The sequence below is a fragment of the Amblyomma americanum genome, chromosome 4 (assembly GCF_052857255.1).
Source record: "Amblyomma americanum isolate KBUSLIRL-KWMA chromosome 4, ASM5285725v1, whole genome shotgun sequence".
Lineage (NCBI taxonomy): Eukaryota > Metazoa > Arthropoda > Arachnida > Ixodida > Ixodidae > Amblyomma > Amblyomma americanum.
Window position 1 is genome coordinate 100,202,863 of NC_135500.1, and position 13,342 is coordinate 100,216,204.

Below are 13,342 nucleotides of genomic sequence, written 5' to 3' on the forward strand. Positions count from 1 at the left end.
TTGTCGCTAGACAACAGGGATGGACGTGTTTTCTCTGCAGCGAAATTAACCTCAATGTTGATGGTGTGTGCAGGCCCGCCAGACTGCACGATGATGGTAGTTATGCAGGTCGACGGTGCCTTGAACGCAATACCTATCTGGCAGTCCAACTCCTGGATGGCTGGAGAACAACTGGTCTGGAAAGAAGCAATCCTACACATCGGGCGATACTACGGAATGGTTACCGTAAGTTTCCCGTCGCATGAATGGGCTCTGCACAGTGACATGCGTGGCCCTCTTCAACTTTTCCTGGAGTTCAATGCCACCCAGAGAGATCAGTTTCCGCGAATTAATTCCTCCCCTACCGCGCTTCCTTCCTTTCTCCTAATCTTAATCTTTTGTGCCTGCTCCACATGTGCATTGACAGTCAGACGGCGTCCATGAATATAGCGTCATTCCGCGGATAATGCGAGAACTTCTGTTTCGTATCTATTAGCGAGATGGCAGTTTGTACAAGAACATTCGCCAGCCACGCAATATCGCGACATTTAAAGCAACTGAGGCGTAGAACGGGCTCTCATTTTGAGGCGATTACTGTGGCCGGCATTTAAATGGAAGGGGTTGCCCCAGGAAACAGTGCGAAGCCATGCGCTTTTTGTGACCAACGTGTAAGGAACATAAATTAACTGAATAATAGGAATATAGTATACTAATCTCATATAAGTCGCTAATTTTTTTCTGTTGTTTGTCAAAACGCTTTTCGGTGTGCAATTTCAGCATTTTTTTCGGGGGATTCTCGTGGCAATTGTGACAAAAGGATAAGCGCAGTGTCGGCATAGAGTGAGTGCGTCTTTATAGACATAGGAGGCCTGAGAGGATTAAAATTCGAACGTTTTTTAGGGAATTGCGTCGCTTGGACGTCCAGAGGCTCGAAGAGAGGAGATTCAGGTGTAAAGTTTTAGATACATTGAGGGTCTCTCCGCAATGCGTATGGGTACATCTTTCGGGTTCTAAAATGGAAGCAGCTTGCGCAAACTGCGGTCACTGTTGAGTAACTTTATACATTTTAGAAATGACAAACACATCGGCTAGTTTGTTGCACAAGATACGAAGAAATATGTAGCGCGACCAACGCATGGGGAGTTAGGACACACGCGCACACAACGCTGTATTGTCGCATTTACGCAAGGGTCGGAATGTCACTTTGCTACATTCGAAAAGGTACAAAGTGAGATATAATTTCTCTCTCAAGGCAATCAAGGTTTTGAAAGCTGGGGCGCAAGCGCTAGAAAAATCACAGTAAAGAGATAAGAAAGATACGACTAAACTTTCAAAAAATTGTTGCTTTCTGCTTTCTTGTTCTCGTTACGCGCTGTTCCTTTAAGAAAAAGGTTATAGAGGGAGGACAGCAGACTGGCGGAAGCCTCAAGTAAGATTTACAGTTAAAGTTTTAGCAAATCTAGCGCTCTCGATAGAGAGGGCTTTCGAACAGTGGCAGCATTTATGACCACGTGGTTCTCTTCCGAGGCGCTGAACAAAAAAAAACAACACTTTTTACTTTACCTCTTGTAATGCTCTCAAATCCGCGAAAGTTGTGCGGCGTATCCCGGCAGTATAGTTTCTGCTGCTTCGTGTGACATTTTCGAACGTCACCTCTGATGGAATGAAGGCCTCACCCTGACCCTCCTTTCAGAGCTCCGATCATGCTTTCTCTCACCCCCTCCCCGTAAGAAGGCCCAAGCTCCTTGGCGCGGCCCGTTCCGCTTCCCCTCTATTTACCTCATCCGCGGACGACCTACGAGTGCGTCTCAGGGGAGGTCGCATATACAGCTCTCGCTGTAAAACACCCAACAGATTTCACATTGGTGCACTCTTGCTTCAAAGGATCGATTGACGCTGATCTGCACTGATAGACCACGGAGTTAAAGCGACGCAGACGCTGCTTTCCCACAGTAGTGAGCTTATTCGAGCCAGAAAGTATTAAAAAAATAAGCAATAACATCGCCCCCCCCCCCTCCCCCCGCTATTCATTTCTATCAAGAAAACTTCGATGCGTTAAGACAGGTTTTTGCACGCGTGTTCCTTGGGCTAAGCCACGTAGACCTTCAACAAAATATATTGACCACGGAGCACTTTCTGAACCATACGTAACTAGTTCAAATTAAGTGGCAAGTTAAAAAATGTTCTATTTTTTAATCGAATTTTTCAAGCAAAATAGACATCTTTTGCTGCCGGACAAACATCCAGGCAACCAGAAAGGGCCATAAAATCGAAATATACTAGCAAAAAAAAAAGGGGGAAATGCCGTGAGCATCTCTTAAAGGATTGCCCAATGGGCGTTCTTACCTAACCTGGTGCATTGGATCATAAATGTTTACGGCGCTCAGTTTCGCAATATGGCTTCCAAGTAGGCGTAATCAGGCAAAAGAATGTGACGAAAGAGCGAGATCATAAAGGAGTGTTTCTTTTTTTTTCACGAGGAAACGGAAACTTCTGCGTGCTAATCGGAAAGTGAGCAGACGGTTGTGAAGAGATTTCAGACGTGCACTAGAAACAGGTAAAATCTAAAACACTTCTTTGTGTTTGAGTCGAAATCATAGTAGTTGTATCGAATTAAAACACAGACAGGGCGATTTTTAGCGCAACCATCGTGGATGATTCCTGTGAATAAATGAAGCAGTGATGGTCGTACTGGTGTCCTCTTGCGAGATCGTGCCGTCGACGCCCACGCAAGTTGCACCCTCCCACACGTCAATCTCTGTAATACACAACCTGCATAGCCATTCCACTCAGCCACGTCCGTCTGGGTCGGAACACCCACTTATGCGCCATTTAACAAAATACCCAACGGTGAGGTCACGGATTACAACCAGGTTCCTGACGTTACTACACTGTCTCAAAAGCCGATCTCGTCACATAACGTGTTTCGCCAACGCTCGACGAAGACGCAACATATCACGCCACAAGTTATACAACAAAGCTTAACTATAAAGCCTGTGCAAAGAATGCATCCAGCGTTCAGATTATACAGTGCGTTCTCCACTGCTACGGTATGCTGAATACATGTGAAGCGAGACACACCGCTGCTCATTCTCAGAGAGATTTGTCTATATGGCGCTACCGACGCAAAGCTAGTCCAATAGGATTTAGGCACTTGCATTAGAACAACTGATCTTTCATGAAATCGTAATTGCTTGGACCTTAGTAATAGTTTTGATGCAGTGATCATGTGTTTCAGTCAGTTAAAAATTGTCCTGTCGCCGATTCAGTCGTACTGGAATCGCTTTCTGCAACGCGACCCTTAGCGAGAAGTCTTATGTACTAAGGTACCGCATTAGGGAAGTTGCAATACAGATGAGCAGGAATAGGGGACCCCGAACAGCTCTTTAAGGATGCATCATTCTTCTGACGAAAGTATTTGTAATCAAAGCTTTCTATATATTGATATCGAATAGTTAATTACATCTTAACTTTAAAACGTTTACTGTTAGCTTGCCTCGTTTCGATCTAAGCTAGTATTTTTGATGTCGTGAGATGTTAGAGCCGTTACGAAATTCACAAAAATTCAATTTATCAACCTGAGAACATTCTAAGACTTTGAATGATGCACTAGGTGAAATAAGTCATAGATGTGTGAAACGCTTAAGAAACAATCATGATGCTGCACAAAAATTATTCATTAGAACCACCGAACTAAAATTGCTTTAAGTTCAGCTCTCTAGCATGAAGTGAAAGGTCTGAAATAGCAAATAGCTGACTAGCTAGTTAATACCGCCTACCTTGAACGCTCTGACCATGCTTTCTATCTTCGAGTCGTTGAATGCATTGAAACAGCAGACAGAAACTAGACTGCACATAACTTGAAGAGCACTCAGCTGCAGGAGCGAACCTGCGTTGTTAGCTGATGAGCTCGTTAAAGCAGAACATTAGGTGAATCTGCAAAAAGGGTCTTGCATTCGTTCTGTTGCACTCCCAAAGCAGCTATCGAATCTTGTCCTTTGCGAGAATCGCTTCCAGCGAGCCTCCAGATTACCTGGGGCATTGGCATAAGTCTCCATAAATGCCTCTTGCATTGGTGTATTTTGGTATGGTGTGTTTTGTGTTAAAGGATCTACTTATTTAGTTACCATCTAAATACGTAAATGGTGATGAAACGTAGAATAAGGACTTCGGATGCATGGAAAGCTACACCCTGCATTTTTCTCATCAAAAGTGAACTAAATGTTTTCGGATATCTTTCTTTACGTCAATGGTTATGTTTTAGAAAAACTGACCTAACTTGGATTTAAGTGCACACATTTCAGCTTACTGCATTTTGATGTCGCTCTCTTGTAACGACTTCGGTGCAGTTACGGGCTTCCCATGCTGCGGCAAGCAGTAGGAAATTTGTAACGAGAATTTATTCCGTTCTACTGAACAGTGCGCAAGCCGGCATATGCAAAAAAAGTTTACCAAAGCAGAGCGCAGCTCAGTTTGCTTCGGTAGTAAAAGAAACCTTGAGAGAGTAATTCTTGTTTTACAGCTTGCCTTTGTAGCCAGCCAATTTAATGAGGGGTCTTCGGCGTTTACTTTGGACATCGTGCGATTACAAGGATGTGCGCGAACAGGTAAGCCATATTTGTATATATATATTGGTAATCGATATGAATTTACAGAATCCCGCGTCGGGTTGGTACATGATGTTTACTGTAGCTACACGCGAGTTATCAGATATGTCATAGCCCGGTAAATTTTCCTGCGAGACATGGCGGTGTCCTCGCGGCAGAGCATCCGCCTCGCATGCGGGATATGCAGACTTCGATTGTTAGTGCCACCGGTTAGCCACCGCTTTTCTACTGGTGCAAACTATATACGGTGTGAGATGCTTTAGAAAAAGGTATCTTGGCATACTCGCCCTTCGAGAGGTCGTTAACGCGTTGAAGTTTGATATTAACCAGGTGTAATAGAACCCAAATGAGACCCAGTGGCATCGGGTGTCCACTGGTTTGGTTTCTAATGGGATTAATTTTTCTCCCGGTATTCTGCTCGGCTCTTGAGGGGTGAAACGTTCAGGGAAAGGTTCTTTAGTATGCCCCCCCCCCCTCCCCTTCAACGGAACACTGCCGCGTTGAAGATCGAAATTCGTCATGTGCTGCAAAAGTGAACTGACACCGAGTGCCGTCGGGAACCCACAGGGGAGCGGAGGGGGGAAGTAAAGTGTAACGCTTAGCTCCGGACGCACTGTGGCATTCTAGTAGCAATATCGCTCCTGTCTTGTCCACTTGGAGCGCCAGAATAGTCTATTTTGTCGGAGTCTGTGGCTAGGACAATCTAGGCATCACCCAGACTCCACGTAACAATTGTTGACGCGTGAGTGCTTACTCGTAACGTAACGAGTGAGTGCAGAACAGTATGTTTAGTGACAAGACTCGCTCTGTGCACATGACAAAAAAAAGAAACACGGCACAGTACGCCTATAGCTATGTATTCCAGTGTTAGCACGGATTAGGACCATTGTTTTATTCTGTGTACTGGCGCTATGTTCTTCTGAGACATATTACAACGAAAAATTGAGAAGGACATTAACATCACACCCTACAATAACCGTTTTTTGCCTATGAATAAAAACTGTGTTGTGCCATATGATCTATTTATGTTGCTGGGACTATTTAGTCTCCGAAAGAGCCGCATGGTGGACCGCCACGCGGAATCACCACGGTCGTCGAAATCTTTGTTCCGCTCTTTGGTGCAGGAGTATATGCTGCCCTGAAACAGCCGCCTAGCTGGCTCCCCTGTCTGGATTCATGTGTGTGCCTCCCAGACTTTTGATGATTTGGAAGGTGGGGTCATGCAGGGGTATGGTGGCCCGCTGTTTTGCGGCGTAAGGAAGCTTAGATTTTTTTCTTTTCGGCACTAATTTCATGCAATAAAGAAAAAAAATTTCTCGCCGCACAGTCTCTTGCGCTTACGACGGTGAGTTGCAAGTTCAGCTGTCTTCCGTGGTTCGAGATCACCATTTGATAGTAAATTGCAGAAGCCCTGTGACATGCCTTCGATATTATTGATGAGGCCCGAGTAACTCGGGGATTACGCACGAAAACGGAGTGGCTGGGGTCAAGGCTCTCGTGATAATTTCGCTGCTCTTGATAGAGCGAGTGTTTTGTCGCAATTTGGTAGTGCCGTACCGAATATCATTTCAACTTCATAGAACTAGAACAGCTGCATTGCTTGTCCCAGCTCACTCCCAATCTGTGTGCCTGTTTCGTAAACTGTTGCGTGAAAAAATGAGGCTGAATTGGCGTGTGCTCCATGTTGTAATTTATTGAAATTCTCCAGTGCTTTGGGCTAGTTGGGGAAGGATACTAGGCGTTTTTCGGTGTAGCATTAACGAGACAGGACCGCTGTTTAGTAAGTCCTGCCTACTGTCAGGCCCCATCCATCGAGACAGACCATTCCGGACCATGCTTCCAGGATCGACGACGACAAGCAAATGTAAGGTACATTTATTTTGGAATGAACTGGCAGAAATAATAATGCATTCTATTCCGCACGTTAACGGGCATGATCATTGCGTAAAATGTCAGCCTTCATTAATTGCACGCTCAATATACTCAGTGCGTGAACTGGAATACGGTTTTTACATTTGTTGAGCGGAACACATTTCAAATTTCTACATGCGACCCTTGTGAAATCCGCGACACACCCCAGATATCTCTTTCAGTGCTTCAGGAATCCCTTGCAGTCGCATCGTGAAGGAATATAAATTTAGTCCCTGGTCTTGGGCTTCACATACTGGGTTTTGGCAGCTAAATCTGCTTAAACGTTTCTTTTGAACCCGCCATTTTTCGTTCTAATCGTCTGATCTGGTCTGGCATAGTATGGTATGGTACGGTATGGTACGGTATCATATGGTTTGGTATGGTATGGTGCGGTATGTTGTGGTATCGTATGGTACCATATGGTATCGTATGGTATGGTATGGTACGGTATGGTATGGAATGGTATCGTATGATATGGTATGGTATGACGTGGGGAGTTTAACGCCAAAAAGTTTAACATGGACTATGCACGACGCCGTAATGGAGGGCGCCGGATCAGTTGAACCTCCAGTGGTTATTTAGCGTGCTACGACGTTGTACCGAATGTGGGCATTCTCAAAAGCCATTTAAGAACTTTCAGCTGGTCATGGAAACTGCACAAGCGACGACGTCCACTGCAGTAATGGTGCATGCGTGCCCGAGGACAGCCGGTGCAACTACATCGACGACTGCGGGGACGGCAGCGATGAGCAAGACTGCGGTGAGCGGATGAATCTGTTATGGTGAAGAGACAAGCAGGCCAATATATTCAAATCATGCCGCTATTGTTATCCCTATTTAAATTACACTGCGTTTCTTGCACAGCGTTTGAAGGGCATGGCCCGTGTTTTAAGCCTTCTTTCCAGATTCTGCTAATCGCATACCCTCGTAGCACCGATGAACATGTCGGGGGAGGGGGGTACTCAAAAAAACCTCGTATCCTAGCCTCGGTACTGCTTGTCTGACCGGCTCCTGCGTATGCCGGAAATGTAAGCGGCGGTGCTCGGAGTCCTGCAGAGAAGGCAGGGAATAAAACAGCTCTCACGAAAGTACTTTTGCACGTTGCACAAACTAACAGCAGGTAGACTTCAATAAAAACTCGTGCTGACTGCGCCCTTAAACACAGCATAGAAGTATTTTGAGACGAGTGTGTCATGGTCCGCTTCTGTAGACGAATACGACGAAAGTCTGCAGCGAAGGTCCACAATTATACATGAACGTCAATCATTAACCTCTGAGAGGCGCGAAAAGTCGTTTGTTATAGATTTTGTCGTCTAAAACCGCAGAATGAAATTATAAGCGAAAGATTACAAATACCTTGAAATGTTTAATAGCAACAATTAACCCTTGAAATTAGCTCTGGTTATTTTGCAGAGAAATACCGACCATTACGCGGCAATGAGCTGCGGTTGCAAACTTCTATTTTCTTCTCGTGTTCTTGCACAGACGATAGCGGACTGAGGTGCAACTTTGAGTCTTCATTTTGCGACTGGACACCCGAGCCTGATACACAAAACTCTGCGAACACGTGGACACTGGGTCGTCCTTCTGAATCTTTGTGGTTGAACCCGTCGCGAGACCACACAACGGGCACGGCGCAGGGTATGTATAGACCTCCAACCTGTTTACAAAGATAAACGCAGTGGCGTGACTACCGGCAGATACAGACGAAGTCTTTTCGGTGATGCGCATTGCGCTAGTTGCTAACTGCCCGAGTTTGCGCAGACCTTAGTGATGCGGTATAGCTTGTGTGGAGGACGAAGTTATTTGCTGCTGCTGCAGTGTGCTAGCAAGCAGCTGCGCTGGCATATTTGTAGCGGCAGGCATGCTGACCAGCGCTCTGCTGGTATTGCCGCTATATTTTCGTGAATTCTTGGTTTGAAAGGGAGCCGAAAAACAGAAAGAGTGCCGATAATTCGAGGGCGTTGGAAAACAAGCGGATGTTAGAAAAGCACGGAAGGCGGTGCAATTTGCAGCCTTATACTGACTTATAGCAGCCATGACGTGCTAATCAACTACTTGCGTACATGCTAGGTGGAGTTTTCAACTCTTCGGCACTGAAACTACTTCGTAGCTATAAATGCTACTGCAATTCCGAAGCGTTCCTTTAAAAAATATGTTATGAGCGTATTCAGATATATTTTCTACGGGTGCTGCTGGGTATGCGGAAAAGGGACGAGGCAGGCGGGGGCCCGCATATGCGAGGAGGTTGCTGTTTACTTCTTTTGGGCTTGTAGAAAGAAGTTCAGGTCGCTTTACTTGTTCCTTTTCGCAAGAACACGAGGGCTGCAATCAATAACGCCATCTACGATAGAAATCTTAGCGAGTTATAGCAGGCTTCCTTTCCGATTAGCTGAGACTTGTTACAGAACTGGTAGGGATTTCTTTTTACGGTGCGTAATTTCGCTTGCTCGAAACTGCGCAGGCGTCGATTCTGTTTTCATCATTGTATTTTATGCGTGTTGAAAAAAATTGAAAATTCGTTTTGAGGGAAAGGAAATAGCGCAGTATCGGTCTCACCTATCGGCGGACACCTGAACCACGCTGTAAGGAAAGGGATAACGGAGGGGGTGAAAGAAGAAAGGAAGAAAGAAGTGCCGTTGTGGAGGGCTCCGGAATAATTTCGACCACCTGGGGATCTTTAACGCGCACTGACATCGCAAAGCACATGGGCGCCTTAACGTCTCGTCTCGAATCAGTAGCCGAGCGCTCTAACCACTGAGCCACCGCGGCGGGTGTGTATCACAAGGGAAATTCTTTTTGCACGATCTGTAAACGGCACAAGACAGGCGATAAGAAAAGGTTTGGTTTGGTTTATGGGGGTTTAACGTCCCAAAGTGACTCAGGCTGTGAGGGACGCCGTAGTGAAGGGCTCCGGAAATTTCGACCACCTGGGGTTGTTTAACGTGCACTGATATAGTACAGTACACGGGTCTCTAGAATTCCGCCTCCATCGAAATTTGACCTCCGCGGCCGGGATCGAACCCGCGCCTTTCGGATCAGCAGCCGAGCGCCATAACCACTGAGCCCACGCGGTGGGGCTAGGCGAGAAGAAAAGGCTACCAGGCTAAGAAAAGGCTAAGAAAAGGTGAGCAGGCTAGAAAAGCAGGGTATCCTCAGCATGTTATCGATCAATTGCTGAGAAATTGCTGCAGAAAGTGCAAGTGTGGAAGAAAACGCCGGAAAAGAAAGATGAAGTGACATCGACAGTAGTGCTTTATATTCTCTGAATCTCCCATAATCTGAAAAAAGTGGCAAGCAAGCACAATATTCCGCTTCTTTTCTCTGGCCCCCTGAAACATGCGAATTTGAGCCACCGCATAATAGATGCAAAAGAGAAAATTTTGGGCGCGGGAAGCGCCGTGCCAACCCTTATTTGAAGTGTGCTAGCGGTGTTGTGTATCAACTGCCTCTCTCATGCGGTATGGTATACATTTTACAAACAAGCAAATGTGTGAGTGATAGGGCACGGCATCATGAGGTGTCGGTGCTAAACAGCACAAACCTATATCTAATAGAGCATTGCAATAATTATAATTGCAGCAAACCAATGTTTACCAACATAAAAATAATAGGCACAAGTGGCGACACTGTGGCACGCGAGCTACTCGAAGCGTTTTTTATGAGAAAAAAGACTGGTATGTGTATTAGCGACAATTCGGTGTGCTTGAAACGAAAAGAACAACATTTCTTGGTGATACGTGTGTAAGATTGCGAAGATTCGGTTATGATGAATGAATTTATGAGTATTCATACGTACGCACGTTATTTCAGAATAAACAGCTGTGGGTTAGCGCTTGTCTTGTCCTCTGTACGTGTCGCGCTAAAAAGAATTTCCCTTGCAAGAAACATGAACCAACTAGCCCCCAAGCAAGCGCTGCTTTATGTCTATTGTACAGTTCGCATATTTTCCAGAATAATATAATGTGGCGCAGGTGCGCCCGCCATTTACTGCAGTCAAATAGTGTTTAGCATAGTTGGGATACTTGTATTCAAGGGTCTGATGGAATCCCGTCTAGTAGGGATGGCACACGATATTAGTAAGTCGCACCGACCAGAATTTCTGATGGAATGACGTTTCGGTTCCCACACGGAAGCTTTGTTTACAATTAGGCAAAACGTTGTGCTGGTGCCTTTTATATACAGCGTGTATACGATCCCATGCATCTTACGTAGATAGCTGGCAAATTCCCGTCATTGCGATTGATAGTATATGCGCTGTGGTTTGAGTAATCAGCGACTCAACATAGAGCCGTGATTTGCTGTCTTTCTCTTTGGCGACTACACGTGCCTCTGCCCAGTTGGTATTGTGGCTGGCAGATATTGAATGCTCGGCAAGCGCATTTTTTTCCGCGCGCCGGTTCTTGACATGATTCATATATGTTCACGTAATCTGCCTTCATAATCTCCTGTTTCGCCGATGTATACTGATGGGCAGTCGGCACATGAAACCTTATACACAACGCCTGGGAATCTTTCTTTTTTAAGCCTATCCTTGACATTGACTAGTTGGCCCGTCATTTTCGGAGATGGAACATGAGCAGTGTGCACACAAAAGGAACGTAAGATACGCCCAAGTGCACCACTGATGCCAGGGACATATGACAGTGCCGTTTTTCTTTTCGGTGCTTTTGGTTTGCTGCATCCTAGGGTGTTCAAGTTTTCACTGCATGGAGTTGATGATGTACACCGGGTCATAGTGGGCATATCTAAAAGTAGATTGGTACTAAATTTGGTAGCAGACAGGCTGTGCGGTGTGTGAGTTATTCCCACGTAAATTAACCTTTGCATTTCATAATGGTCATCTTGATCCCGTCCTCTACGTGAAACGATTGAAGCTGCGGGTGGCTAAGCACTCACATTTTATCGTTGTATTCGCTCCTGTTTATTGGTCATAGAATAAACAGTCATTCTTCTGCGAGTCATTTTGGCGGACGCATAACTGGTGTCCAGTGGTTCCAGAGCCCTGACCGCCCCCTCCCCCTCCCCCACCCCTATTTCGGAAGCATTGCGTCAAGCACTGTGAGATGAAAAATGCTGAATAGAAATTTCAACAGGTATAATTTGAGAACAAAATGTAACGGAGCAATTTAGGTGTCTAATAAATGTATGCATGAACGTTTTATAATAATAATTGGTTTTTGTGGAAAGGAAATGGCGCAGTATCTGTCTCATATATCGTTGGACACCTGAACCGCGCCGTAAGGGAAGGGATAAAGGAGGGAGTGAAAGAAGAAAGGAAGAAAGGGGGGCCGTAGTGGAGGGCTCCAGATTAATTTCGACCACCTGGGGATATTTAAGGTGCACTGACATCCACAGCACACGGGAGCCTTAGCGTTTTTCCTCCATAAAAACGCAGCCACCACGGTCGGGTTCGAACACGGGAACTCCGGATCAGTAGGCGAGTGCCATAACCACTGAGCCACCGCGGCGGGTCTGAACGTCTTTGACAATATGCGTTTTTTTAGCACGTTTGGCTTCGTGCTCGGAAGTGTAAAGTTTTCGCGTGGAGTTTAAATACAAATTCTCGTTCTGAATGATTATGAGTGGCTGTGACTAAATGCTTTAAATACGTTACAGGAAACGAGCAAAGTTAACTCAATGAGCAAGCCCGTTAGGAATGGCAAGGAAGAATGCATTGAAAATTAACACGTCTACTGATCATCACCTTAACCTGCAAGCTAGTTCTGGCTTACGAGGATTATAAAAAAAATTCAAAACAGTTCGAAAGTTCCGCACGTTAAAAATGACGACGTCACTGGTATGAAGGCTCATACTGACGGAAAGTGCACATTATGCAAAGGTGGAGTCCTAACTATCGGCATCGATAATAACGATGATAAGTTGAGCTCAGCTTTTTTCTCTGGGACGGACCCTAAGTTAGTGAAAAAAACGTGAAATGATCATATTGATCTTAAACTTTTACTTACATCAAGAAGATGTATGCTGACTTTATTCTTCAACCACGCTATTACCTTCCTCTGTATTGTTACGAAGAAAAATGAAACATTTTTTAGTTGTAAGCAGCATTAGCTTTGTGCTGTTCATAATTCTTATTTTTTGTACTTCAGGACAATTTATTATATTGAAGTGCGCGAAGACAAACGGAAAGTCCTCCTTTGTTGGACCGGTCCTCAAGAGCTCATTTCCTTGCTCTGTAAGTATCAACATGCCAGAATTACATGATCAAAACTCAAGCCTTAACTGCATGTTTCCTTTCGTGCAAAACCTAATTGCTAAACTGTCCTCATCGATATGGTTTCTACTGCGTCAGTCACTAAGAAGCTACCTTCACAACAGAGCGTGGCAGAAGTGAGCGGAAGCATTCAGTAACGAAATTCGGTTTCCTCATGAGCAGTTTTTTCAACTTCAAGGTGTATTTTTCTGGTCATCGCATAAAACCCATATTATCTTCCCTTAATCGTCTGATTTTGCGATGGTACTGCTTTGAAACAGATAAAGTAGAAAGACGGATCATCCACAAAATTGGAGAGTAATGCGCAATTTAGTGACAGCACAAGCGCAACTGTAATATTTCTAGGTTTACTATCGGAAACGCTTTTCAGCGTTGAGTAGCAAGGCAATCCTGATGCCGTTGGTTAGTTTCGAAACCAGAAACTGTGCCCTGCAGAGCAACATTAAGCAAATACCCGGAGATCCTTGAAACACCTTCGTGGCGACATCGGCTTTCATTCGCCTTCGACGCATCCTTGCTACGGCTTGCGTAGCACGGGGATATGGGCTGACGCTCAAGCCGCCTTGCGTTAGGTTCGGCGGCTAGCACTGCAGGGTATATAAGCCATGTC

At 45.2% G+C, this 13,342-nt stretch overlaps 1 protein-coding gene across 1 annotated transcript in view; it reads left to right on the forward strand.

Moving 5' to 3' along the window:
* Positions 1-13,342, forward strand: part of LOC144129714 (apical endosomal glycoprotein-like) — a 210,625-nt gene that overhangs the window by 113,516 nt on the left and 83,767 nt on the right. The window contains exons 19-23 of the mRNA XM_077663811.1: positions 74-225; positions 4,502-4,586; positions 7,138-7,257; positions 7,983-8,138; positions 12,608-12,693. Of these exons, the coding sequence (XP_077519937.1) occupies positions 74-225; positions 4,502-4,586; positions 7,138-7,257; positions 7,983-8,138; positions 12,608-12,693 (599 nt within the window). The remainder of the gene's footprint in view (positions 1-73; positions 226-4,501; positions 4,587-7,137; positions 7,258-7,982; positions 8,139-12,607; positions 12,694-13,342) is intronic.